Source organism: Athene noctua, chromosome 19 (genome assembly GCF_965140245.1).
Source record: "Athene noctua chromosome 19, bAthNoc1.hap1.1, whole genome shotgun sequence".
In the NCBI taxonomy this organism is placed as follows: Eukaryota; Metazoa; Chordata; class Aves; order Strigiformes; family Strigidae; genus Athene; species Athene noctua.
Genome location: NC_134055.1, coordinates 5325033 through 5350581, shown reverse-complemented (window position 1 = coordinate 5350581; position 25549 = coordinate 5325033). Strand labels below are relative to the sequence as shown.

Genomic DNA, 25549 nt, shown 5'->3' with positions numbered 1-25549 from the left:
TGTTTTGCAAGGGTATTATTTGGGAGAAGAGGTGGCTTTCTGTTTCTGGAAGAACTAAGAGCTGAGTATTGTGGTGTGGGTCACTCAGCGATGTCACCTGGTGTTTGCTTCCACATGCTGACTGAAACTGGCAGCCAGAGAAAGGGCAGGTATGTGTGCAAGATGGATGTCTGAATTTATGTGCACAAATACATACGTAGCCTGTGGCAAAGTCAGTCCCTGATGTTCGATAATAAACCAGGTTCCAGAAGTTAGTGTGTGCTTAGGACTCTGCTCCCTTCTCAGCACAATCCTCTTTACTTTTGATGGTGCCCATCACCATAGTAACTCACCAGAGCATACATGTCTGTCTGAGGCTAAGGAGGGAGCAGCCAGCCCCACCAGCCTTAAGTGCCAGTGACTGAGGCACTGTACAAGCTACACCCTGATGCCGTGTTGTTTGTGTTGCACCAGTAATGAGCATGGCCCAAGAGTGTCTTTAAAAGACTTCAGATTTACTCATTTCCTTTCCACATGCCTCAGACACCTCATCTTCAGAGTCCCGCATCCTGAGGTCGTTTCTAAGTGATGTCATTTTAGTGCAGTGCGTGCCTCTCTGCAAAGTTCAGTTGCACCAAGTTCTGTGTGTTAACACTGTCACAAAGACTGAAAACTGTGAGCAGCAGGACATGCTGAAGATGTTGAAAAAGGAGGATTCTGCTTAGGTAGCAGGACTGGGAAAAACAAGTGGAGCATTTTAAAGAGCTAATGTTAGAGAAGGCACCTTCTTCCTCTTCTGCCTTTTCCAAGGCAGCTGACCACTGCGTGGCTTTCAGCAGGAGTGAGCAAGGCTGCTTTATGGAGAGCCTCAGTGTCACTCACCTAGCACTAAGAAACAGGCAAGTGGATAAGGCCGTTTCTGAAAGCCCCAAATGGCTCAGGAGATGACTCACGCTGGAGCAGATTGTTTCCTAAATTCCAGGTGAAATCACTTTGCATATTCCCTGACTAAGGCAAGAGGGTGCTTACAAGTACAACGCTCTGCCCAGTACCTTCAGCACAGACCAAGATAACACCTCTTGGCCACGTTGCTGCTGACAGCAGGGGAGATGCCAGTGAGCTATGCTAAAAGTCTTGGCTGCTGCTTTTCACTCATTTGGTCTTTTTCACTGAGGCCAAAAGTAGTTTTTTGAGTGTTGGCAAGAAAATAATGGAATGATTCTTTGGTTCTCCACCTGCCTGCAAAGATTTCAATAAGAAAAGCTTTCATCCCTGTCTGGGTGTCAGGAGGGTGCAGCCCCATGTTTGCTGTACTGGAGAGCTGATCCCACTGCCCCCCCCCCAAGTACCTTTGAAAGCTGATTTGGAACAGTGTTACAGGGAAGAAATTGGAGCTGCCAGCTTGCATATCATCTAGCTAATAATCTGCCAGACAATTCAAACATCACTGCCTAATTTCTTCAGCCACACACCCTGGAGAAAGTATCAGGGTAGTGAAATAATGAGAAAACAATTTAGGAAAGAGGTAGATAGAAGCTGATAAACACGAGCTAAGAAAATCTGGCCAGAGAATACTGTAGAGGAAACTTAAATGTGGGCTCGCACACTGAATGCTGGAGAAAGTAACAGTCATCGTCATCAGATTCAGCTACAAACAGAAGTGAAGGTCACATTAAGCTGTGTTGGCAGGTATATGACTGTATAGGCACTGTGCTTGGCTGTGTTTGGAGGTGCTTTCCCAGTAGGCTTTTATGAAAGCTGTAGGCTTTGCTGCATCTTAAAACGTTAATCTATGTCAGGCTGTTAGTATCAGTGTAAACTTTGGATTTGCATGCCTAAAACTTCTGTATTCACCAGGGAGCAGGGACCAAGACCCTCCAACTGGTTTGGCTTGTGCCGCTCTGTGGGACGTACCCTTTTGTATTCAGAACAGATTGTGTGTCAGTGGACATCTGCTCTAGATCCAGCCTCACGTAGAAACACGGGGAGAAGATTCCGCGTTAGCTGGCTATTACAAGTCCTTCCGAGACGTGAAGCCATGCCTCTAACAGAGTCCTGCTACTACAGACTGTCTCTTCTTTTTCCTTCCTAGATTGAGGAGGAGATGCTGGCGTTGCAGAACGAGCGTACTGAACGGATACGAAGCCTGCTGGAGCGTCAAGCTCGCGAGATCGAAGCCTTTGACTCAGAAAGCATGAGGCTAGGTTTTAGTAATATGGTTCTTTCTAATCTCTCCCCCGAGGCGTTCAGCCACAGCTACCCGGGAGCTTCTGGCTGGTCCCACAATCCTACTGGGGGTGCAGGACCTCACTGGGGTCATCCCATGGGTGGCCCACCACAAGCTTGGGGCCATCCAATGCAAGGTGGACCCCAGCCATGGGGTCACCCCTCGGGGCCCATGCAGGGGGTACCTCGAAGTAGTGCTATAGGGGTCCGCAACAGCCCCCAGGCTCTGAGGCGGACAGCTTCTGGGGGACGGACGGAACAGGGCATGAGCAGGAGCACAAGTGTTACTTCACAAATATCCAATGGTTCACACATGTCTTATACATAACTTAAACAATAACTGAGGGTGGCAATTCCACTGGAGCTGTCTGCCAACAGAAACTGCCTACAGACACCAGCCCAGCAGCCTCCTCAGTGCGGTGCTGACGTGTGGAAGCTGGGTGCACATGGAATATTGTATTCATTTTGTAAAGCATTATGTTTTGTGTTTACTAACTGGGATGTCATAGTATTTGGCTGCAGGGTTTGGGGGGGGGTGTTTTTTTGATTTTTGTTTTTTATTTTTGTTTTTTTTTTTGTTGTTGCTGTTGTTTTTTACTTTTTGGAGGGGTCTTGGGAGGGCGTCTGAGAAATATATGCAATTAGTCAAAAGAGTTGGCTGGTGGTCGTCACACTGACAGGACAGAAGGGCCTCAGACTGCCCTCGTCACGCCATCCATAGGAAGTCTGAGGGAGAATGGAGACCTCCTCCCATGTCCATAAATTTCGAACTGCCACCCTGCAAAAACCAGGCGAGCTGCCTTTAAACCAACATCCAGGGGAGGAACAGCTGGATCTTCTGTTCCATTTTTATTTGTCATTAAATTGGATGCATTTCTAGGGTATTGCCTCTGCCAAGAGGCATTTTCAAAGACCTGTAGGTGAGGAAGAAGGGTGAGAAGAGAGGCCAAGAGACACCAGGGCTCAGCAGGGCCCTTCTACCCAAGTGCCCGCTCTGTGTCATGTAAGAAGTGATGCTCTCTCAGAAGGCACTGGTCAGCTTCCCGAGAACCGTGTAGGTAAACCTGTCTGGAGGGAACAGGCTAGAAATGTTTGAATTTGTATTCCTGCTTTGGCACTCCCTGACTGTGCTGCTGGTAGCTCAGATGAGGTTGGGCAGAGGAGCGTAAGTAATGCACTTGTACAGCTAATACTGTGACATCTCATTTTAGCTAAGCATCAGAATAATTCTTGGAGCCCAGTGTAGTCCTTTTTGCTCCATTCAGAAATGTTAGACTTTCAGCCAATCAGTCTCAAATGCCAGAGGTATTTTGAAGGATGCCATAGTCACAAAATGCCATTGATCGGGCTTCTCATGGTTACACTATATCCACCAATTTATTACCTTTTTGGCTTGTTGCAATTTCCTGTTTACATGTAGAGTGTAGCCAACTGTTTAAATGTTTAGTTGCCACAGTGTACCAGGAGGAGCTGAGCCAATGACTCTTTCCCAGCTGATGACTAACCCACATCACCACTGTAGATCTTGCTGCATGTGAGGCTCCTTTTTATTATTTTCGTTGCTGCAATACTTCACAACTTTTACAGTCCCTTGAGATGCTGTGATATTTTGGCAGCGTATCACACCATGCGAGAAGGCACTACTTCCAGAGGCTCGTTGGAGCTGCTGTACTACTGAAAGGAAGCAAAGGAGGTTGTGAAATCCATACGGTGATAAAGGGGTCAGGGAGTCTCATTAACCGAATGACTTTGTGGCATCGTGTCGTCCCTTAGTGCTGGGAACTGGAGATGCCCCCATGCTCTCGTGCCAGTGCCAGGGCGGTCTGGGTCAGCCAGCGCTGGGGGACTGGGGAAAGAGCAGGTAGATAAGGTTTGGCTTAAGGCAAAGATTTTCGTCTTGGGGACTGACCAGCCAGGGTTCTTTGTAAATGTTTTTCCTTGCACACTAATCATCTTGAAGAAAAGACTAGCTGCTAACTCTAGGATTTGCCTTTAATATGTTTATAGGGCTGAAAAGCAAGGTTTTCCGAATGTGTTTGTCCACGTGACATATTTATATAGTAAATACTTTAGTGTCTCGCTGCTGTTCAGTACTCTCAACAGGGCGACGTTCTTTCGTTAGCTAAATTAACATCCGATCCCCATCCTGAAGTCTCTGCCAGTGTCCGGTGAATCCAGCTGGGATTGCTAGCATCTTGACGTAGCATATCGCTCTAATCAAAGATGGAAACTCTACCAAAACCTGTTTGAGCAGCCCCTTAGTAAGGAGCTTTGTAGTACTAACAGTTGATGGAAGCCTTGGATGAGGCGGGGGTCCCACGGAGGTGACACTGGTTGCCCCCTGGGACAAGTGGTGACTGTGAATTGTCCTGTCCTTTCCTCCGCTATGTTTTTATGTGGAATTGGATGTTTTGGGGTCATTCTTTTGCATTGCAGTGTTGTTGAAATGCAGCAAAACTGATTTAGGAGAGGTACCTGTATTTTCCTGGGGTTAGAAAGAAAGCCAAAAATGAAGTGAAAGGCCAAAATTGTGTTGGGATTTACCATGTGAGTGTGGAGGGTGTGCCCAGAGCATGGTGCTAACACAGCGTTTTGAAGTTCAGCTCCTCTATCACAAACAGCAGCAGCGACAGCAGGGACGGGCTATACCTGCAAGTTCAGTGGGTTCATTATTTTGCTTCTGTTATGGTTTGAATTTGGTCAAAGTCTCTGGCTTAAATTGAGCTACTTCAACAGAATTCTCTTCAACCCATCTCTTTGTGTAATGTCAAGCATGACTGAATGCTGAATCCAAACGGTGGCTATCCCATATTGGCTTTTTGTATTCAAAAAGAATTGTGTAGTAACCATTTTTACATGTATATCATATGCAGACCTGGACTATTCCAACAAGTTAATATTTTAATTAAAATAGTTTGCAAAAACTGATTCAGATCAACTGGTCTAAATGTGTGTGTCCCTGTGTGTACGTGGGGGAAGGAAAGTTGTCCCAAACAAGCCTGATCTCGAGAGAAAGCACCCCATTACGCAGCTGTAGCCAGAGGGACTCGGGGTCAGGCTGTGCTTTGGAGGTATGAGGAGGCCCTTGGCACTGAGAATTTTAAAGTATCTTGGTTATTTTTCCGAGATACATAAACAACCATACGCTAGAGAGACGCAAACACTCTCTGAATCAGTTTGCAAACTCTGTTTTTAAAAGTAAGACCAATTGCTCCATATTGTACTCATTGCAGTCATGCCCTAACTTTGGTTTTTAAAATACTATAATCTGTAAATCGTGGAAACTACTCCAGTACCTCAGCAAAGATGTTCTCTTGCATCTTTTATGTTTGTATTTAACACTGGGGAAGCTCTTCTGTGTGGACTACTTTGCAAACTTTAATTGCAGTATTTTCAAATCACCAGCTTGACCCCTGAAATCTCTTATTCTGTGGTTATTTTTCTCTCCCCTTTGCAAAGACCTAGAGTTCTGATGTAGTTTAGCCCAGAGATGAAAAAAAAACAAAAACAGAGGAGCCATCATTTTCACCTCTTTGATTTGAATTTCTTTCGATTTTATTTGGTTAAAATCAGTGAAAGGGACCACGTTTTTCATGTTCCCCATGGTCCCAGGGAGTCAGCAGCCACCTCTCCCTTCCATGTCGAACGTTACGTGCTTTCTTCCTGGGATGCAGCGCTGAAATGGAGGCCACAGCTCTGTTTCACCTGCATTCGCTCCAAACCTGTGAGCTTCAAAGGGGTTGAAGAACTAAATGTGCTTTCCGCAGACAATTCCCTGCAGCCATTCCTTGCCTGGCTTGGGGCCAGGCTGGCATCGCTCTGTCCCCCCCCAGCCCTCCCGCTCCAGACCAGCGTGCATCGCACACTAGCTGTAAGCCGCGCGGGGTGCACCCTGCTAAATCCTGGGGTGATGTTTATTAACCACCACCACCACCCCCCCGCAAGGGAAAAGGGCCCTTTGCGCCTCAGGCTGCCCTGCCCCGCCTTGACCTCGCTTACGTGCCATTTCTTGAGAGGCAATAAATTGTATTGTACCACTGTCTACCATTACTCTGTTGAATACGCACATCTCTCTGGATATATATATATGGTATCTCATTTGTATATATTTATATACTCTGTATGTACGTGTGTGTGGGTATACGTGCACACACACCTCACGCTGTGCATTTCTGTCAGGGCACTTCAGTTCTGCTGTTCTTTTAGCTCTCCTGTTTGTGAGCAAAAGCAACCCCTGCAGCAGGGCTCTTGAGGGCGAGCGCACGGCCGTGCCTCTGCGCAAGCTGTGCCGGGGGCTGAACGCACTCAAAAGCCCTCGCTTAAATACTGCCCTGCTAATTGTAGCTTTCTTTTTCTGGGGCGCGGGAGGGCAGGATAGCTGCTATGGGTGTGCTGTGAAGGAGAGAAGAGAGCTCCCAGAGCGTATCAGAAAGTCAGAAGACAGCAGAGAAGAAAACAAGATGGTATAGCGTTAGGAAAGCAGTTGAGGCAATGTACTGATCTGCTGGGGAGGCGGTGAGTGGGCCGGTGAAGTGCTCAGCAGGCTGAGCTCAGAGTCCCCAGCTGTGTCTCGCCACAAAAGATCACAAGCCCGGCACGGTCTTGGCACGCTGCACTGGCACTAACTTTTGGTATTCCTGAGCTCAAGCCGCCGCTAACTGAACACTCTCTACCTTTGTGTGTGTCGGGTAACTAGAGCAGGTTCTGTGGAGGATCAGAAGAGAAGCTAAATCGGAAGATTTAAAATATATGTGTGTACAACATGTACATGCACGTATGTACACACACAGACGCTTTTGGTCCATTCTTTATTCTGCCTAGGCACGTGTGTTTTGCTGCTTGAGTCCGGTAAGCAGAGGACAGCCTTGTTCTTCTCCCGGGTGCTTGCTCTGCATTTCTAGTAAATCTTACCCTGGTCTTTCTCATAGTAGAGGGGTGAGTGCCATGCTGGACACTACGAGCTCCTCAAGCTGCGAAGACCCTTCTGACCTTCTCCTTTGTCCTCTACAGACCCCATCTTAGTGAGGCATCTGGCAGTTTGGGGAATAAATGATTCTCGCATGTGTCAAGTCACAACTGTTCATCCAGCTGCAATATTTCCCCCCCCCGGGGAAGCCCAGCCAGCTCAGCAGCGTGCCAAGCATGGGCTCTCCTCTGTGCTACCAGAGAATTTGGAGGCAATTTTCCCCCCCTCTTCCTTTTGGAAGGTCTCTTGCGAGTTTTTTAGGAGAGGCTCGGGTTTTGTTGGGACAACCTTCCTCTTTCAGAAGGATAGGGTCATCTTTAGCTCATCTTAAGGATGGAGGAGTGGTGGGTGCCCAGACAGGGAGGCCGGGCGCTGTCCGTCTGCTGTGTTTGTTTCAGTTTGCACTTTTAGGAGTCGATTGAGCCGGAGTCTGTTGAGAAATGCGTATGAAGCGCTTTGGAGGGTTGTGGGTAGCTGTTTACAGCCCCCAAAACCTAAACCTGATAGACCTAGTGGTTACAGTAAACATCACCCCACCAGGGAAGGATGGCAGCAGATAACCGCACAGTGAGGTTTGGCCAGCTGGGGCCATGGTGCTGCCTGCTGCATCCCTGCCCTGCCTCTCAGCCCCGGCTTTGCTGGGCAGGGAGAGGCCTTTGTCAGCTAGAGAGGGACTTAGTGAATCGGATTTGCCGGCAAACAAGCACCTTAACCACCGAGCTGTGGGTCTCAATACTTGCACTTCACCTGAAGGCTCCTCTGGGAGCGGGGGGAGGAAGGCAGTTTGGTACGTGACCGTTGGCTTTGCACCCGTCTGGCGTCCTCAAAACATCCTAAAGCCATGTCCTATGACAAAAGACCCAACATCGGTTCCCTCTCTCCTTGCTTTCTCTGAATGCACACACTGAGTCCAGGAACCAGGAGGGCTGAGCGTTGTCCCCACGGATGTGAACCTGGGGGGATCTTCTGCCTCACCCCTCCGGTCCCCTGCCCCGCTCCCCACCCTTGAGTACGGGTACCTCAGAACATGCACAGTTTGAATTTTCACTGACAATTAGTTTAATTATTGTGAGTGAAAAGAATTGTAATTATCTGTAAATATGTAGTTAACAAATTGACCTAGTTTCTGTATTTTTTAAGTTTTTGTACTAAAATTTATAGATACAGTATGTGCCAGCTAGCAAAAAGCTACTGTAATTGCCAGTCGTAGTTCAGCATGCATCTAATCCCCGAGACTTGTCAAAGTGATGCTGTAAGGAATTGTGCTTAAATATTGCGAGCTGGGGAGGCGCAGCAGCCGCTGGGGCCGGGGGGTGGCTGGGGAGGCCAACAGCCGCTCGCCCGGGGGCTTTCGGCTTCCAGCCTTCAGCTGGGTTTTCCGTGTTCGCCAGGTTTTTCCGTGTTTGCCAGTTTTTTCCATGTTTGCTGTGTGGAATCTTCTTCCTTTCGGCGTTGTGTGCTGTACGGTGGGCAGGGCGAGGGACAGAGCGGTGGCTTGGAGCTTTCTCTGGGGCTAAACTCAACGGGAACCGAGTTCAGGTTCTTTGCTGCAGTTTAATACTGGCTTATGACTATATTTTTCAACCTCTCTAGAAATGATCTGTTATCCCCTTCTGACTGCTTTTGTCTTAAACCCGAGATCATCTAAACCTACTGGAGGAAAAAAAAAAAAAAAAAAAAAAAAAAAAAAGAGGACTTTAGTTTAAGATCATTGCCTGCTTTTAGTGCCAGGATCACGCATTTCTATGGCAACTCTGAGCTCAGCAGAGTTTAGAAATCAGCCCAGGGTTGTTAATGACATCGCTGCTGCTTTTGCGTGGCCCCAACTGCAGCCGGTGGCAGCTGCACAGGGCGAGTTTGTGGGTGCGATACGGTGGCTTGTGGGGGGGTCTCGGTCTCCCTGCCCCGGCTGCGGCTGGCTTGCACCGCGAGACCTGCCACAAAGTCAGGGCTGGGCTTCCCCCGCGCTTCCTAGGAACGAAGCAAGGACCTGTGCTCCTTGTCTTGGGGCAGAGGCAAGTCAGCAAGTCGGGAATAGTTTTGCCGAGCGTCCCGGGAAGCCGCGGGCAGAGGAGTTTGAGCGCCGGTGAGGCCGTGCTCTCCGGGTCTGGCTGTCCTGGAGGTCGCAGGGGACGGGAGCTTGTAAGGATTCAAGGATCAGAGAAGGAGAGGCATACGTGCGTGTACAGGTTTGGCTTCTGGCAAGCAAACCACCCGCTTCCTTAAGCTTTTCTTCCCTCCTAACCCCCCGCAGCTCTTCCCCCTGCTTGCTTGGAACAGGAACATTTTTTACCTGCCTAGAAACAGCTAAAAAATGAGGGGGGGTGGGGGGGGGGGGTGGGGGGGTGGGGAGGGAGGGGGGAGGGAGGGGGCAGCCCTGATGTAAATAATTAACGTTACAAAGTGAAGTGTGTATAACATAAAAGGCTACAGCCCTTTGGTGACTTGTAAATGCTTAAGAAGGTTGTGGTAAGATGTGGAGGGCCAAGGGACCTGCCTGGGGCTCTGCAGCCGTCGCTGCCCCACCGACACCAGTGGGTCGGGAAGGGGGGGGCCCACCCTGCGTACCTTAGCGGGGGGAACCCCCTTGGTTTAGTGGATGGGAGGGTAGCGTAACGTGTGTAATACGGATAGGAGAAGCTGTGTGAGGTGTGTATAGTGTATATTTTTTAAAAATAGCTTGCTTGTATTGTGAAGATTTTAAAGACAAACTTGAGAATTCTAGCCTAACTATTAACACAAGTTTAACATCAGTTACCCCACTGGGTTCAGAGCCTCTTGAATGTATATTCCTTTTTGTAACCTAAATGACCTATTCTTCTACCAGTCAGCCAGACATCCTATTTATATTTTTAATTTTATATATTACTTTCCATTTGTTTTCATTATTTCCAGCATGTTTCTGGTTTTGGTTTTTGTTTGTTTGGGGGTTTTGTTTCTTTTTGCACAAGCATTGTGTGAAGTCGAGGAATTGTTAACTCAAACCTGGTATTTTCCAACCTGTTCCCCCTCCCCTTCCTCTCCTCCACCCCTGTTTTTGTTTTTGTTTTTGTTGTTTTTTTTTTCTTCCACCAACAGTTTGGGATTTTCTGGGCTGGGATGCAGCGGGTGGGAGGAGGGGATGGCTATTTTCCATTTGCAGCTTCTGTGCAAATGCCAGGTCTTTTGCCAGTCAACTAAAAACGCTTCACTTACTGGTTGCTTTAAAAAAAAAAAAAATAAATAAACAAAAATGTAACCTTATCAGTCCAACATAGACCATGGCGGGAGGAGGGGAAGTGCACACCTGTAGCCACACAACTCTAGCTTTGGCTGCGAAACAAAAGCAAACCTTTCCTGGCGAGCAGGTAACCGCTGGGCAGCTCCAGCCCCGCCGCCTGCCCACCCCAGCGGAGGTTTTGCCGGGCACAAGCCCCGCGGTTCGGCCGAGCCGTGCCGGGGGGGAGCCACGTGCCTTGGGCTTGCTCTTCCCCCCTCGGCGCCCGCCTGTTCATGTGCACAAACTCGAGAGCTGCCTACTGATGACAGCAAAGCTGTTGCTGCTTTTCCTCTCCTCCTCCTCCTCCTCCTCCTCTTCCTCCTCTCCCGCTCCGTAAGGAGGTCCAGCTCCCCAACAAGAGCTCGCCCAGCGCCGTGGCCGCCTGCTCTGGGGCATCATCCAGACCCGGCAAAGCCCGGCTGCCGCGGTGCGGGGGGGAAGGTGCCCGGCCGCAGGGTTTTGTGCTGCGGAGCGTTAGTTAGAAAAAACACACACATATCTGCTGTTTTACTATGAACACTGGTCTGAGGTTCCCAGGCCCAGCACCACGGTGATGGGCCACGAAGGATTTAACCAGGGGAATTAAACTCCTTCCTGCTTCCATGTCTGGTAGCACCAGCTGGTATGAGTGAATCTACAGGTGTGCGTTTTCCTTCTTGTAGAAAATGCCACGAGCACTAACTGATAAGGCTTAATGTACAGTATATTGTCAGTATTCTGGTATTCTTCTGGTTCAACATACGTTATAGCTCATATATAACCTGTATTAATTGTATAGATTGTGCATTTAAAGCTGTTACCAAGTTGTCAGAAAATAAGAGAAGAGAAAAAAATAAGGTCATATGTAATATTTTGTTTGTAAGTATCCTTTGTATCATAGCAAAGGAAATGTTAAAAAAGAAAAAAAAATCAACTGTAATAAAGTAATTTTAGTACACGGAGTGTCTGCCTGCCTTTCTGACACCCCCCACCCCAGCATGTGGGACCCTTCCCTGGGGGCTACCGGGTGTAGGACCTCTGCCAGGTGAAAACGGGGGGCTCGACAGCGGGACCCCCCCACCTGCGGGGCCGTGGCAGCCCCTTCCTCCGCTCCTCAGCCCGCAGGAACTCTGCCATGGCCCTGAAATACTCCAGCACGGCCTCGTGTCCCCAGCAGCGCCCCGGCCCCCGCCGGGGGAAGCCGCAGTGGCCCCCGTGGGGGGTCAGCAGCAGGAAGAAGTAGGGGCTGCTGCGGAAGAGCTCCAGGGGCAGGCTGCGGGCCGGGGGGCCGCGGACGGGGTCGTCGGCGCTGCAGAGGCACAGCACGGGCACGGCCGCCTCGTCGGCGTCGCGCAGGGGCTCGTTGCGTTCCCAGTAGGTCTCCCAGGTGGTGGGGCGGCTCTTGGTCCGGCAGAAGAGGGATTCCTCCAGCTCCCGCAGCGAGCGGCTGCCCAACAGCCCCTCCACATCCACCGCCTCGGCCAGGGACCCCGCGTACCTGCGGGGATGGGGTGGCCACCGTGGGCCACAGCCCTGCGCACGGGGACGGGGGGGTGGCCGCAAGCCCCCACCCCCTTCCCTGCAGCTGGTTTGGGGGTCCTGGTCCCAGCCCCTTTTGCTGGGGATGCTGGAGGTGGGGGGGGATCCCCGCAGTGCAGCCTGTGCCAGGCTGGGTACCATGGCAACGGGAGGCAGCCAGCACTCCTCTCCGTTGCTATGGCAGCAGCGCTTGCAATGGGTATCGGGAAATGGTGGGAGGGGGTGGGGGGGTGGGGTGGAAAACACCCTCCTGCCAACCCCCCCGCCACCACCACCTGGCCAACAGAAACCCTCCCCTGCCCCCCAGCCCTGCAGTGAACTGTGCCTGCCTGCGCCCACCCCGGCTTTGCTGAGCCCCGGCTTGGCGCTGGTTTGCCTCAACATTTTGGGGGTTCGGCTGCATTTTTTTGGGCCTCTCATTTGCCCACCAGCGGAGCCCCTTTGTGTCCCATTCCCCCCCCCCCCCAGGCTCAGCACCACCCGGGGAGGAGCCGCTTGCTCAAGGCCTTGGCACGGGGTGGTTTGTCTCCCATCCCAGCCCGCACCAGTACTTGGCCCTCCCCAGCGTGGCCGTGTTGGGCAACGGGGACCCTGCGCCCTCAGGAAGGGGGTGGCAGTTGCCACAGCCCCCAACCAGGCTGTGGGTCAGTGGTTGTGGCCCCCCCAACCCTCCCAGGGCAAGTCGAGTGCTGGGGGCAAGCAGCAGCGCAGCGGGTTGAGGCCAGTCCCACTCAGCCCCCAGGGTCCAGCGCAACGCAGGGGGCTTTGCCAACCCACCCAGTGCTGCTGCGCCGAGGTGACACAGGGGACCCCGAGATGCTGTCACAGCCCCAGCTGGGCCAGGGAGCACGTGGAGGCCAAGCTGGCCCCGCAGCAGCCGGCTCCAGGCTGGTGTTCATTAACCAGCACATTTTGCTGCTCTCAGCACCTCTGCCCCGATGCCGGCAGTGGCGCCCATTGCACCCCCCCCTCCGCCCCAGGGATGGCTGAGGGGCTCTGGGGGCACCCCTTCCCACCCCCCACCAGCCTGAGGGACCCCACTGACCTGCTGAGTCCCCGCTTGAGGTGCAGGAGCAGCGGCCACTCGTAGAGCCAAGGCATCCCGGCTTCAAACCAGTCCCGGCCGCGGAAGACGGGGGAGATGCAGGCAGCGGCGGCCAGGCGGCTGGAGGAGCCACTCTCGCCCAGGTAGGCAAGCAGTAGCCCCGAGCCTGAGCCCTCGCTGACGGCCAGCAGCGGGGTGGCAGGGTGGCGGCAGCGCAGGTAGGTCACCGCCTCCCGCAAGTCCCCGGGGTCCCCGAAGGGCTGGAGCCGGGGGGTGGTGAGGGGGCAGCCGTTGTGGCCCCGGCGGTTGAAGATGACGGGGATGAAGCCCCGCTCCAGCGCCCGCAGCCCCAGCTGCAGCAGCCCTCCCGTCACCTTCCCGGCGGCGTTGGGGATGAGCAGCAGCACCAGGCTGGGGCCCCCCCCACCGCCACCCCCCGCAGCCCCCCACGGCCCCACCAGCCAGTCCAGGGCCACCAGCCCAGCGTCGGGCAGCTGGAGGAGCTCCCGGGCCACCACCGGCTCCAGCTCGGGAGGCTGCAGGAGCTGCCACAGCATCTGGAGCCGAGGCCAGCGTGGCCACGGCCAGTGGCCCCCCCGCAACGCCGCCGACCGCCCCAAGCTCCGCACCAGGTGCTGGGCCAGCGCTGAGGGCTTACACAGCAGCTGGTAGCGCCCTGAGCCATCCTCGGCGATGAAGGGGATCCCCTCCTCTTCCTTCTCCTCCTCTCCCCAGTCTCCAGGCACCTCCAGCCTCCCCGTCCAAAGGCGCCAGGCCAGGAGGCCAAGGAGCACCGTGGCTGCAGCCACCAAACCCTCGAGGGACACCATGGTGGTGGCGGGAGCCCCGGCCAGCAGCCCCCGGTGCTCGGCAGGTTCACAGAACGATGGCGGGGGCCGTGCCGGGAAAGCCCAGCCCCGGGGCTGGGCGAGCGCTGGGGCCACGCCGGGGACGGTGTGATCAGCCGCCAGCCGGGGCCAAGGGGACTGGGTGAAACGGGAGGGACACGTGGCCGAGCCCTGCATGGTGCTGGCGGGGGGGGGAGTGGGTGTGTGGGGTGTGAATACCCTGCAGGCACATCCTGGGGGCGACGGGACCCCCCCTCCATCGCCGCAGGAGCCGTGGGGCTGGGGGCCCGTGCAATGCTCACACCTTTATTGATACAAATGTACAAGGACACATCTTACAGTAGGGAGCGCGGCCCCGGCGCGGGGAGGGGGGGCAGGACGCCCAGGGACGGGGGCAGGGGGGGGCCCCCACGGGCGCCCCGGTCCAGTGTAACGCTGCGGGCGGTCCCGGGGGTACCGGCCGCCCGGCGAGGGGCTTTGCGGGGTGGGGGGGTACATTGCCACCGCCGCCACGGACAGCTACACAGGCTATGTACAGGATAAGTTAGGCGCGTGCCGCGGGGGGGGCAGGGGGGGTCTGTACAGGGGGATGCGGGCACCGACCCCGCAGGCTGAGCACCAGCTCCTCAGCGGCGCGGGGGATGAGGGGGGGGGGGCTCGCCCCACACCCCGGTTCCCCGTGGGCTAAAGGCCACTTGCTCGCCCCAGAGGGGAGGGAGAGACGGAGAGCGCGGGGGCCGGGGGGGGTGTGGGGTTGGGGTTGGGGTGGGGGGGGACGCGGGCCGGCGCTCACTGCTTCTTCTCGCGAGTGGTGATGGTGACCAGCTGCTTGGCGGCCTTGGCGATGTCGTAGGCACACTGGATGACCTGCTGGGTCAGGAGCTGGTAGTCCACGGCGGCACCTGGCTCGGGGGGGACGGTTTTGCGGCACTCGCTCTGCAGCCGGTAGGCGCTGGCGTTGAGCAGCCGCAGGGAGCTCCGCACCGTCTCCAGCGCTGGCTTCTGCAGCGGGGCAGGGGAGCGGCGTCAGGACCCGCCGGTGACCCCAACCCTACCCCTGCGGACCCCAACCCTACCCCTCCGACCTTGGGGAAGAGCGATGCCATCTCCGTCACGGCCGAGTGGATCTTCTCCGAGCAGGGCACGAAGCTGGGGGCAAGCAGAGGGGGGTGAGCACTGGGTGGGGGGGAACAATGGCTCCCGACTATGGGGTGGCCCCATGTTTACACAGCCCCTAGGACCAGGGGGGGCCGGATGGACCCCCCCCGGCTGTGCCCCAGCCCTACCTGTCGTGCTTGGACTCCTGTGCCGCCCGCAGCAGCTCCTGGATGTTCTTGGTGACCTGCTCGGTTTTGAGGATGACGTCCTCCGTGCTGGGCAGCCCAGGGTCCAGCTCCCCGTCCAGCGGGTCCAGCTCGTGGGGGAAGTCCTCATCCTTGCTCAGCTCCACAAACCGCTTCCCCTCCATGCTGCGGGGACCGACCAACACCCCCTGAGGGGTCAGTGCCAGCCCCCAGCCCGCAGCGCAGCCCCCAGCCCCAGCACTCACCTGATCAGGACCTCACCCGCCTGCGTGTTGTCGTAGTCGCTGTCGGTGCCGCTGCCGTGTCGGTCCAGTTTGCTCTAGAGGGGAGAGGAGCAGCGTCAGGCCCTGCCTGTCCCCGTCCCCGTTGCAGGGTTGGGGTCCCCCCACCCCAGAAGCTGCCTCCCTCCCCCCCCACCCCGGTACATCACCATGTGCCGGGCACCGTCAGGTGGGCAGGAGAGCAGCGGGGAGGATGGGGGAAAGGGCACCGAGGAGGCAGACGGACCTTTCCGGATCTGGAGGGGGAAGAGAGGGGAAGCCGGTGCTGAACGGGGCGCAGAAGGGTCCGGAGCTGATCCCGGTGACGTGCAGGGGAGGACGAGCACAGGGGACACTGCCGCCCTGCATGCAGGAACGTCCCGCGGCCACCATCCCCCGGGGAGGTTCCCGGCCTGACCCGGGGGGTGCAGGTTGGCGGGGGGACAGGACGTCCCAGGACGGCATGGAGGGCCGGTCCCAGGAGGGGGTGACGGCCACCACGTGCCATGCAGGAGCCGCCCCCGCTGCGGCTCCCTTACCCGGTACACGCTGGCCGGGATGTGCATGGAGTACAGAGCCTCGTCCTCCACCTCCTGGCGACACACCAAAGGTTACGGCCCCGCGGGGATGGGACCCAGCACCCTGGGGGGCTGGGGAGGGGGACAGTTGCACCCCAAAAACACCCCCCCCACCCTCCCCAGGACACTCACACCGGCGCCAAAGGGCTGCAGCCGCGTCACCAGCTCCTCCACCGGCTGCCCGAAGGGTTTCAGCGCCGAGCCCGGCTCGTACATGGAGAAGGCCTGGCGGTCCCGGCGGTGCGGGGGGGTCGTGCCCGGGGGGTGCCCGTGCTCTGGCCGCTCGCTGGGGGTCGGGGTTGGGTGCGTGGGACCCGTCTGCTGCCGGATCTGTGTGTTCTCTGCCTGCAGCTTGTGGATCTGCAGCCGGGGCCGGGGGAGAGGCATCAGCAAAGGAGCGGGGTATGCTGAGGGAGCTGGGGGGGTCCCACCGCACCCACCTCGCGCTGCAGCCGGCGCAGCTCGTCGCTCAGGCTGTTGTTCACCTTCATCAGCTGCTGCACCTTGGCTTCGGAGGCAGCCAGAGCTTTCTTCACCTCCAGGTACTCCTGCAGCGTGATGGGGCCGTCCGAGAGGTCGGAGGAGTCCATGCTCTGCAGGGAGAGGGGCTCAGCACCAGGATCCCGGAGCTGGGAGAGTGGGGGGGTGAGTCTGGAGGGGGATTCTGGGGCTCACCCTGGCACGGTTGTTGCGGGAGGCGTTGCGCAGCAGCTCCTGGTCCGTGTCCTCGTCGGAGGCGACGCTGTCGTAGTCGTGCTGGTCGTCCAAGTCGCTCTGGCTTCGCAGAGAGTAGTCGAGGGCGTCTGGGGGAAGGCAGGGGGGTGCTGAGCACAGGACAGGGGGTAATGGCTCAGCCCCACCTTGCTGGCCCCCGTTCCTCACCCGTGGGGCTCAGCAGACTCTTCCCTTGCTGCCGGCGCTTGGCTTCCCCGAGGATGTCGATGAGCAAGGTGGCGAACTCCCTGGCGTTGAACCTGGCCAGCTTTTGCCGGCCCTGGGAAGGAAGGGGGGAAAAAGGGGGATGAGCAGGTGTCTGGGTACAAGGTAGGGAGGAGCAGGGGGGTCGTGAAGCCTGGGGGGTCTTACCTGGTTGCGTGTGGCTGAGTACTCGGGGTTGACAGGGAGGAAGGGGACAGCGCTGCGCTCTGTCACCAGCGTGCTGTGGTTCTGTGTTGTCAGCCAGACTGCAGGCAGGCACCCGGCATCAGACCCCCGGGGGGGCTGCGGGGGCCGGACACCCCCCCCAACCCCGGAGCGAGAGGCCGCAGGGCCTGGGACCGGCGACGGAGCCGGCAGGACGCAGGCGCGGGCGCGGGGCCAGGCTGCCGGGGCTGGGAACAGAGCCCGGCCCGGCTGACGGGAATCGCCTCCCCCAGCCGCCCCGTGGGGCTGGGGTCCCCCCTGCGCCCCCCAGCAAGGACCCCCAGCTCCTCACCCTTTGGGGCACCAGCTGTGCACCCCCCCAGCCAGCAGGGAGAGGGTTTGGCATTCCCGTTGGTGCCCACCCTGCCATGAAAACGGGGTGGCCACCACCCCACCACCCCCCAAGCTCAAGGACACCCCTCCAGGCTAACCCCTCCATCCCCGGGGGGGGCCCGGCACCCACCTCCGACAGCACCCCAGCCCCAGCGCCCGGCGGCGGCCCCTCACACGGAGCAAACCTCCCCGGCCGGAGGAATGAGGAAGGAGGGGCCTGCGGTCCCGGCGGACGGATCCAGATAGGGGGGGGGGGGGGGGGGGGGGGAGCGCTGGGCTCAACCGCGGCCCCGCCAGCTGCTCCTCCCCGCGCCACGCCGCCCGCCCCAGCCTTTTTTGGGGGCTGCACCCTGCACCCCGCTCACCCGCATCGTTCTCCCGACGGTCCACCTCGTCATAGACGTCCATGGCCAGTTCCTCGAAGAGGCGATTGCTGAGCTGCAGCGGGACAGGGGATGGCGTCAGGCGGGACGGGAGGGGCGGATGGGACCCCCCCCCAGCCCTGCCCCGGCCCCCACTCACCGCTTGCAGCTTCTTTTTGGCTGCTTTGGCCAGCTCGGAGAGGTCCAGGCTGGGGGGGGTGGGCAGGCATGGGGAGGTGGGGGAGACACAAAACGGGGGTTATTCCTGGCCCATCCCCACTGAAACAGTCCCCAGCTGCACCCCACCAGGACAGGGACCCTCCCTTGGGTGCGGGGGGCTTCACCGAGCAGGGCTGGCAAGCAGGCACAGGGGGATGAGGTGGCAGGGGGCGAGTGGGATCCCCCTCCCCGGGTGCTCGGCTGGGCCGAGCGGCCGGGGCTGCAGGGGGGGCCCATGCCAGTGGCACGGGGGGGCCCCCGGAGCCGAGAGCCGAGCAGACAATACCTCTGTGCCATGCACTTTGGGCGCACCCTGCGCTCCGGAGAAGGCAGCGGGGGGAAGAACAGGATAAAGGCGGATGTTAAACGCGTGGGCACGCGGACCCCCCCCTCCACCTTCCCCGGGGATGCTCCAGTGCCAGTCACAGCGAGGTGACCGGGTTCCCCCCCTTGGCCCAGCGGGGACACCGGGGGGGACACGGGACAGGGCGGCGGGGCCACGGGCGCCGGGCACTCACCTGTCTGCCATTTGCGGGATGATGTAGTGCCCGTTCTTGTGGTCTGTGCAAAGAGAGGGGTGGTGAGCGGGACCCCGTGCCCCCCCTGGGCTAAGCACCCCCCCCCGGACCCCCACGCTCACCCGGCTTCCTGCCGCAGAGGTAAAAGGCCAGCCGGTCGGTCAGCTCGTACTGGCACTCCACCAGCCGCTCTGCCAGCTCGTGCTGGGCCGCCTGCCTGTGAGAGGACAGCAGGGGTGATGCCCACCCCACGGAGGGGGTACAGGCAAGGGTGACCCTCCCCGCCTCCCCCTCCCCACCCTCACCTGGCGTAGTCGATGGGGGTCCGGCCGTTCACGTCGGGCGCCCCGGGGTCGGCACCGTAGACCACCAGCAGCTCTGCCTGCAGGATCTGGCCGGCTTTGGCGGCCACGTGCAGCGGCGTGGTGCCTTTTTCCTGTGGGTACGGGCAGCCTCAGCCCCGCGGCCTGCCCGTGGGGACCCCCCCGAAAGCCCAACACCGTCCCCCCACGGACCCCGAGCCCCAGCGGCGCTCACCGGGTGGAAGAAGTTGGCCTGGGCGCCCAGGGAGAGCAGACGCAGGCAGGTCTCCAGGTTGCCCGTCCGCACGCTCGAGTGCAATTGCTGTGGAGAGGAGAGGTGGGTAAGGGGCGGGGGGGAGCCATCCCGGCTGCTGAGGGGGTGTCCCCACACCCCCAGCCTGCGCCCCACCTTGCTGAGGTCCTTGGCAGTGACGCCGTCATCGTCCCGGCAGGGCAGCTTGTGGACGAAGGCCAGCATCTGGTACTTGGCGCGGATGAACTCCGACTTGGTGGGGCTGGAGGGGGTTAGTGGCAAGTTGTGGGGTGAAGGGGGGGTGCCTGGCTGGTGCTGACCCCCTCCCCAGGGCGCGGGGGGCACTTACTGCACTTTATCCTGGGGATTTGCCTTCCGGCGCCCGCTCTGCACCTGGGCCGGATCCAGCAGCGAGTGCTCCCAGATGGAGTTGGCCCCGTTGCTTGCCAAGGTGTGAACCATCTGCGGGGGGAGAGGCAGGGCCCAGTGGGCGTGGGGGGGTCCCTGGGGGTGTCCTCCTCCACATCCCCACGGGGCCAGCACCCACCTGGAGCAGGGTGGCGGGCCAGGGGCTGTGGCGCAGGTGCTTGACGATGGAGATGTGGCGGCCCAGGCTGCGGTGCACGCTGCAGCACTCGTCGCAGATGAGCACCCCGCGGTTGATGGAGGCCCAGCCAGGGTCTGTGGGGTGGTACAGGGGTGTCACTGGGTGTCCCCGTCACCGAGGTCCCCTCCCCATGTAGCTGGGGGGGGGGATAGGGGGGTGATGTGTTGCCACAGTGACTGTCTCCCAGACGACAGCGAGGGGCTCAGCCCATCGCCTGAGAAAACCCACAGGTTTCCCGTAGCAACCAGGCACCAGCCAAAAGCGGGGGGCAGGATTTGGCCTCCCCCACCGGGAGGGTGGCCGGTGACAGGGACGATGCCAGCCCTGTGGCAGCGCACCCTGAGCAGGGGCACCCTGACCCGCTGCAGCACCCGGCGAGGCCGTGCACCCCCCGAGCCCCAAGATGGGCATTCAGGGGTGTCCGGAGCGGGCGTGTGTGTGTGACCCGCAGTGGGTGGGCACCCCCAGCCCGTGGGCTCCCACGTACGGTGGTCACCAGCTCTGCAGCCTCAGCACCCACCCCAGGCCACCCCGCAGAGCACCCCGGCTCTCGGGGTAGGTGCTGTGGCCCCCCCCACGCTGCCATAACCCCCCCCAGCCCCGGCTGCTGGCCCCGGCCCGGCCGGACTGGAGCCCTTTGTGTCCCTACTGGGAACAAAGGGCTGTTTGAGCGGCCGCGCCGGCCCCGCGCTGGCACCAGCCCCGGCACCCGCGGGGGCCCCGTTCCCGGCTGAGCGGCAGCTCCCCACGCCCGCACCCCAAAAATAGGTCCTGGGGCTGGCCTGGGGTGGGGGGTCTGGCCCCACGGTGTGCGGTGTGGCTGTTGGGCCACAGCCACCCCCGGAAGGACCGAGGGCAGGATTTGGGGACCCCCACCCACGGGGTCACAGTCCCCTCCTGTGATACGTGGCCAGGCACGGGGTGTCGATGCTGAACTGTCCCCGGGTGGCCCTTCTGCCGAGCGCCGCGGGGGGGTCCTGCCAGCCTCTGCCCGGCCCCACCACCCCGTGTTTCTGTAGGGCCTACACAAACACCTCCCCACCCCATGAGAGGGTAAAGCCCCAGGCCCAGGGGGTACAGGGCCTGGGGGAGGTGGCAGCACTGTCCAGACGGGGCGACGGTGGCCCCACGACCCCGCAGAGGAAGGCGGGCAGCCAGCCAGGGCCCCCCCCTCCCTCCTCACAGCAGGGTCCTGGACAACTCCCCAAGCCACCCCCCACCGCCCCACCAAGAGCCCTGCGGACGTCGTTTTGGGGGTGACCCAGCCCTGCAGTGCTGCAGTGCCCTGGGGCTGAGGTTGGGTGGCTGGGGGAGGGGGGGGGGGGAGGTATTGTCCCCCCCAGCCTGGCAGCCCCGTGCACACAGATGGCAGCGCCTTGGCAGCCGGCGCGGCGGCATCTGCGCCTTCGCGCCCGCGGCCCACGGGGCGCTGCCGGGAACAGGACGCTCTGCGCTGGGGGCGGAGGGGAGCCGGCCGGCACTGGGATCTGGGGTACCCCCGGGGAGGCACCCCCCGACCCGCTGGAGAGGGCAGCCGGGATGCTGCAGGATGCGGGTGGGCATGGCAGCAGCTTGGGGAGCGCTGGCATGGGGGCACCCCCAAACCCTGGGAGGGTGGTGGAGCCCAAGGGGAGCTCCTGGTGTCTCTGTTCCTGCACTGGGGTATGGGCTGACCCCGGGACCCCCAGCACTCAGCCCCGCACTGGGGAGGGGAGGGCTGGGGCCGGCTGGCATCCCTGCACCGGGCCAGTGGAGCAGGATTGGGCCAAGGGAGCCCGGACAGAGGGACCGGGGCACCCCACGGGCACCCCACCACGCAGGGCTGGGCAGCGCATCCCCGGCAGCGGCGGCGGGTGCTGTCGGCGCGGTAGGAAGCGGCCTCTGGACTTTATAACTCATTTCCTCACATGGCTGCCGGGCGATAAGAGATTGGAAGAAACTGGTTTCCATTTCCCACCCCCCACACCCAGCCCCGGCAGGGAGCCTCAGCACCGCCCCGAGCACCCGTGACCCCCATTCGCCCGCCGGCGTGGGGGACCCACCGGAGGCAGGGCACCCCCACACCCACGCGTGCCGCCGGTTCTCCTGGCAGGATCTGGCCACTGGCACGTGGCCGGAATAATTTCGGCACAGCCTTGGCCCGCGGGCAGCTTTCCGGGGCTGGCTCAGAGCGAGCCTCGACTCTCAGCCCCGTTCATTCATCGCTGGGGGGCCACCCAAGCTGGCCATGGGTAGAGTTTGGGGGTCCAGCCCTACCGTGGGCAGGATTTGGGGGTCCAGCCCCACTGTGACACCCACAGGCTCCTGCCCGGTGCGGGGGCTGCGGGCACCGGCACCGCCGGGGATGCGAATCGTCTTGCCCAGGCTCAGGCTGTGGCTTGCAGTGTGGCCGCCACTGGCCCAGCTCAGCTCGCCTGCACCGCCGAGCCCTGATCCGGCTGGCGTAGGTGCTGGCTGCGGGGTGCTGGGGGGTGCAGGAGGGTGTCCCCCCCCCATCCTGCCATCTGCAGGGTCCTCGGTGCTGCTGGCACCAACCAGCAGGTCCCCAGCCTACGACTGCAGCACCCACGGCGAGGGGTGCAAAGGCTGTGGGTGGTGTGGGAGGGGGGCTGGGTGCAGCGGGGGCACACTGGGTGCAACGGGGTGGCACAGAGGACACAGGGGGTTATTGGGGTCACGTTTGAGGTGTACGGGGAGATTCCTGGGGTGGAAATGGGGTGCGCCAAGGGGCCCCGAGATCTCACCAGGGTGCTGCGCTGGGGGCACATCAGAGGGTTCCTGGGGGGCAGAGCGGGGGACTCAGCGGGGGGGCCCTGGGTGTGCACCGCAGGGTGCAGAGGGGGCTCACCGGAGGGGGGGGGGGATGGTTCTGGGGGGGTGCAAAGGGGCCTTGCTTGGGGTGTGGGAGATGAAAAAGAGGGGGTGAGCTTCGGGGTGGGGGCTCACAGGGGTGCTGAGGATGTACCGAGGGGTACAATGGGGTGCCGAGGGGGCTCCCGAGGATGCTGTGGGTGTACTGGGGGGCACCATGGAGTGCCGAGGGGGTTCCCGGGGGTGCTGTGGGTGTACTGCGGGGACCCACGGGGTGCAGGGGGGGGCTCCCGGGGGTGTGCGGGTGTACTGGGGGGCACACCGGGGAGCGCAGAGGGGGCTCCGGGGCCGTCCCGGGGAACGCAAGGCACGCTCCGGGAGGGGGGGGACACACTCCGGGGGTGGCAACGCGAGGTGCGAAGGGCCCCGCCGGGAGGGGGGCGGGAGGCTGGTGGGGGAGGGATGGAGCGCAGCGGGGCCGTCCCGGGGGGTCCGGTGCCGGTGCCGGGGGGGGGTTGGCCCTTACCTGGGGCGCTGCAGTCGGCGCACACCTCCGCCCGCGGCGCCTTCCGGGACATCCTCAGCGGCGAGGCGGGCCCGGGCCCGGGCCTCTGCGCCAGCGTGGGGCGGCGGCGGCGGCGCCCCCGGGCCCGCCGGGGGCGGGGAGGTGGGGGGGGGGGGAGGGAGCGGGGATGGGGGGGGGCCGGGCGGCGGGGCGGGGCGGGGGCGGCGGCGGGGGCCCGGGGCCGCGGCGCGCCGGGGGCTGCCGGCTGCTCCCAGCGCCCGGCGGCTCCGCAGGAAGCGGCGCAGGCCCGGCCCCGGCGGAGGAGGGGCCGCGCCGCCCCCGCCCCGCCACCGGCAGCGCCGCCGCGACCGCCCCGCACCGGCACCGGCACCGCCCCGCACCCGCAACACCCCCCGCCCCTCCGCCCCGCTCCCTGCTCCCGCCCCGGTACCTGCACCCGCCGCCGGCACAGCCCGCTCGCTCCCGGCCCCGGGTATCCTGGGCCAGGCCCGGGGCAGCCCCCCGCCCCCGGGCCCGCTCCCCGGGCCTGGTTCCAGCCCTGAGCACCCCCCGCCTGGTCCTGTGCAACCCAGCCGGCTCCTGGGCATCCCCCTGGCCCTGCTCCGGCTCCTGCTCCCGCTCCTACTGCTGTTCCTAATCCTACTCCAGCTCCAGTCCTGCTCCTGGCTCTGCTCCCAGTCCAGGTCCTGCTCCCGGTCCTGCTCCCAGTCTGGCTCCCGGTCCTGCTCCCGGTCCTGGCCCTGCTTCTGACCCCAGTCCTGGTGCTCAGTGCCCTCCTGGTCCCCTTCGCAGTCTGGGGCACAGTCCTCGTCCTGGTCCCAGCCCTGGTCCTGTTCACCCCCCTCTGGGTCCCGGGCACCCTCTGGTCTTGGTCGTGGGTCCCGCACACCCCTAGTCCCAGCCCTGGGCACTTCCCAGTTATCCCAGTCCTGCTTTGGGCAGCCCCGCACTAGCTCTGGGCACTTACCCCTGATCCAGCCCCAGCCCTGCACACCCCCCTCGTCCTGCTCCCGGTGCCAGCGCCGCACACCCCCTTACCTGCGCACCCCCACGCCCCCCGCCCCATCCAGGCGCACCGCGGGGTGCAGCGCAGGCAGTCCCAGGACATCGGGGTCCCCTGCCCGCCCCAGCAGTGCAGGCAGGACACTGCACTGGGGATATGTGGGGTGGGCCACAGCACCCCCGGGGTGTCCAGCAGGACATTTTGGGGAGGGCGAGGGGACCATCTGGGGTCTGTTCCCCACCCTGGGATCCCATTAGCACTTGGAGCAGCAGGAGGACACCCCGTTATCACCACGGGGGCCCCGCAGGCAGCTGTGGGTTCAGACCCCTGTGGCAACAGCCACCCCAGGCAGGACCCCCCAGAGCGGGGCCAGATCCTGCCCCCCGCCGCCATGGGCCAGGCTGTCCGGCCTGTGCCCCCAGTGACCTCACCGCTGTTTGCCATGGAGATGGCTCCTGACGTCACGGGGCAGCGGGGCTGGCGGGAGATGGGGGATGCTCTGCGGGGACCGGGGTGGGGGGATGCGACCACCGCCGCCACCGCTGGGGCTAAACGGAGAATAATGACGAGGGAGTTGGGCCCGTGGCAGGGCGGGGGGCAGCGGGGCGGGGGGGCCGCAAGCGGGGCGTCGGCGGGAGGCCGAGGCGGCCGGCAGAGGCCCGGCCTCGCATTGTTCTCGGGCGGCAGCCGGAAAACACGACGCCCGCCCCGGAGAAACGCAGGCGGAAAAGGAAACGGGGCTGGGGGCCCCTGCGCCTGCCGCTGCCCCGGGGAAAGGGGGGGGCCGTGTGACCCCCCCCCACACAGCCTCTGCCCGCCGCCTTCGCCCCTGCCCCACCATGTGCCCGGGCCTGCTGGGGTCACCCGGGAGGGGTGAAATCATCCGGGGGGGGGGGGGGGGGGGGGGGGGGGGGGGGAGGGAGATTAGGGAGAGGAACGATGCCTTTGCGGGGTGGGGGGGGGCGGTGATGGGCTGAGCGGTACGGGGATGGGGGTTGCGGGGGGGCGAGGAAGAGGAAAGGGGGCGATGCCGGGCAGGGCGACTACAAGTCCCGTGAGGCCGGGCGGTGCGGGAGGGGAGGGGAGGGCGGTGGAGGGGTGGGGGGGAAGCACCGGGCGGGAGGTGCCGTGCCCGCCCCGCCCCGCGGGCCCCCCCCGCGCCCCGCTCCGCCCCGCGCCGCGCCCGCCGCGCCGCTCCAGCATGCACGGAGGATGCTCGCGTCTTGCTCAGGCAGGAAGGGGCCGGAGGGCAGGTACCCGCTGCACTACCTCGTCTGGCACAACCGCGCCCGCGACCTGGACCGGGAGCTCAGCGCCAAGCAGGTGGGGGGGCGGGGGAGGGGGGGCTAAAGGGGCACCCCCGGGCTCGTCCACAGCCCCGGGCCGCGGGCCCGGTTCGGCTGGGGCTGATGCAATGCTGCCGGGCTGCTGCTCGGCGTTGGGGATGAGGATGGAGACGAGGATGGTGGGGATGAGGATGGGGATGAGA

General features: G+C 61.2%; 4 protein-coding genes across 7 annotated transcripts in view; 2 read left to right on the top strand and 2 right to left on the bottom strand.

Moving 5' to 3' along the window:
* The window catches only part of TAOK1 (TAO kinase 1), a 72255-nt gene extending 62781 nt beyond the window's left edge, over positions 1 to 9474 (top strand). The window contains exon 20 of the mRNA XM_074923201.1: positions 2072 to 9474. Coding sequence (XP_074779302.1) covers positions 2072 to 2533 — 462 coding nt within the window. The 3' untranslated portion in view covers positions 2534 to 9474. The remainder of the gene's footprint in view (positions 1 to 2071) is intronic.
* A 70-nt stretch (positions 9475 to 9544) lies between these two features.
* On the bottom strand, positions 9545 to 13823 carry ABHD15 (abhydrolase domain containing 15). The gene is made up of 2 exons (XM_074922731.1): positions 12994 to 13823; positions 9545 to 11907 (listed from the first exon to the last, which is right to left on the bottom strand). The coding sequence occupies exons 1-2, from the start codon at positions 13821 to 13823 to the stop codon at positions 11430 to 11432; spliced, it is 1308 nt and encodes a 435-aa protein (XP_074778832.1). The 3' UTR covers positions 9545 to 11429.
* Positions 13824 to 14126: 303 nt separating this feature from the next.
* GIT1 (GIT ArfGAP 1) lies at positions 14127 to 23191 on the bottom strand. Of its 3 annotated transcripts, XM_074922929.1 has the most exons (22): positions 23058 to 23191; positions 19661 to 19794; positions 19463 to 19575; positions 19270 to 19375; positions 19096 to 19182; positions 18864 to 18994; positions 18681 to 18775; positions 18559 to 18601; positions 18327 to 18353; positions 17982 to 18030; positions 17825 to 17897; positions 17070 to 17167; positions 16866 to 16977; positions 16659 to 16786; positions 16424 to 16576; positions 16116 to 16343; positions 15945 to 15998; positions 15576 to 15662; positions 15391 to 15464; positions 15128 to 15310; positions 14927 to 14990; positions 14127 to 14843 (listed from the first exon to the last, which is right to left on the bottom strand). In XM_074922929.1, exons 1-22 carry the CDS (start codon positions 23107 to 23109, stop codon positions 14631 to 14633), a joined length of 2304 nt encoding a protein of 767 aa, XP_074779030.1. In that variant the 5' UTR covers positions 23110 to 23191; the 3' UTR covers positions 14127 to 14630. The 3 variants fall into 3 exon arrangements, with proteins under 3 accessions (XP_074779030.1, XP_074779031.1, XP_074779032.1); XM_074922930.1 differs by lacking the exon at positions 18327 to 18353; XM_074922931.1 differs by lacking the exons at positions 15945 to 15998; positions 18327 to 18353.
* Positions 23192 to 25250: 2059 nt separating this feature from the next.
* Positions 25251 to 25549, top strand: part of ANKRD13B (ankyrin repeat domain 13B) — a 7260-nt gene continuing 6961 nt past the window's right edge. For both annotated transcript variants that reach the window (XM_074922769.1, XM_074922770.1), the window contains exon 1: positions 25251 to 25383. In XM_074922769.1, the coding sequence (XP_074778870.1) occupies positions 25273 to 25383 (111 nt within the window). In that variant the 5' untranslated portion in view covers positions 25251 to 25272. The remainder of the gene's footprint in view (positions 25384 to 25549) is intronic.

Coding starts and splice junctions, on each gene's coding strand:
- ABHD15 (XM_074922731.1), bottom strand. CDS start 13,823: ATGGTGTCCCTCGAGGGTTTGGTGGCTGCAGCCACGGTGCTCCTTGGC. Junction 11,908..12,993: donor CTCAAGCGGGGACTCAGCAG/GTCAGTGGGGTC, acceptor CCATCCCCGCAG/GTACGCGGGGTCCCTGGCCG.
- GIT1 (XM_074922929.1), bottom strand. CDS start 23,109: ATGTCCCGGAAGGCGCCGCGGGCGGAGGTGTGCGCCGACTGCAGCGCC. Junction 18,776..18,863: donor ACCCCCATCGACTACGCCAG/GTGAGGGTGGGG, acceptor GTCCTCTCACAG/GCAGGCGGCCCAGCACGAGC. Junction 14,844..14,926: donor TGGCATCGCTCTTCCCCAAG/GTCGGAGGGGTA, acceptor GCCCCGCTGCAG/AAGCCAGCGCTGGAGACGGT.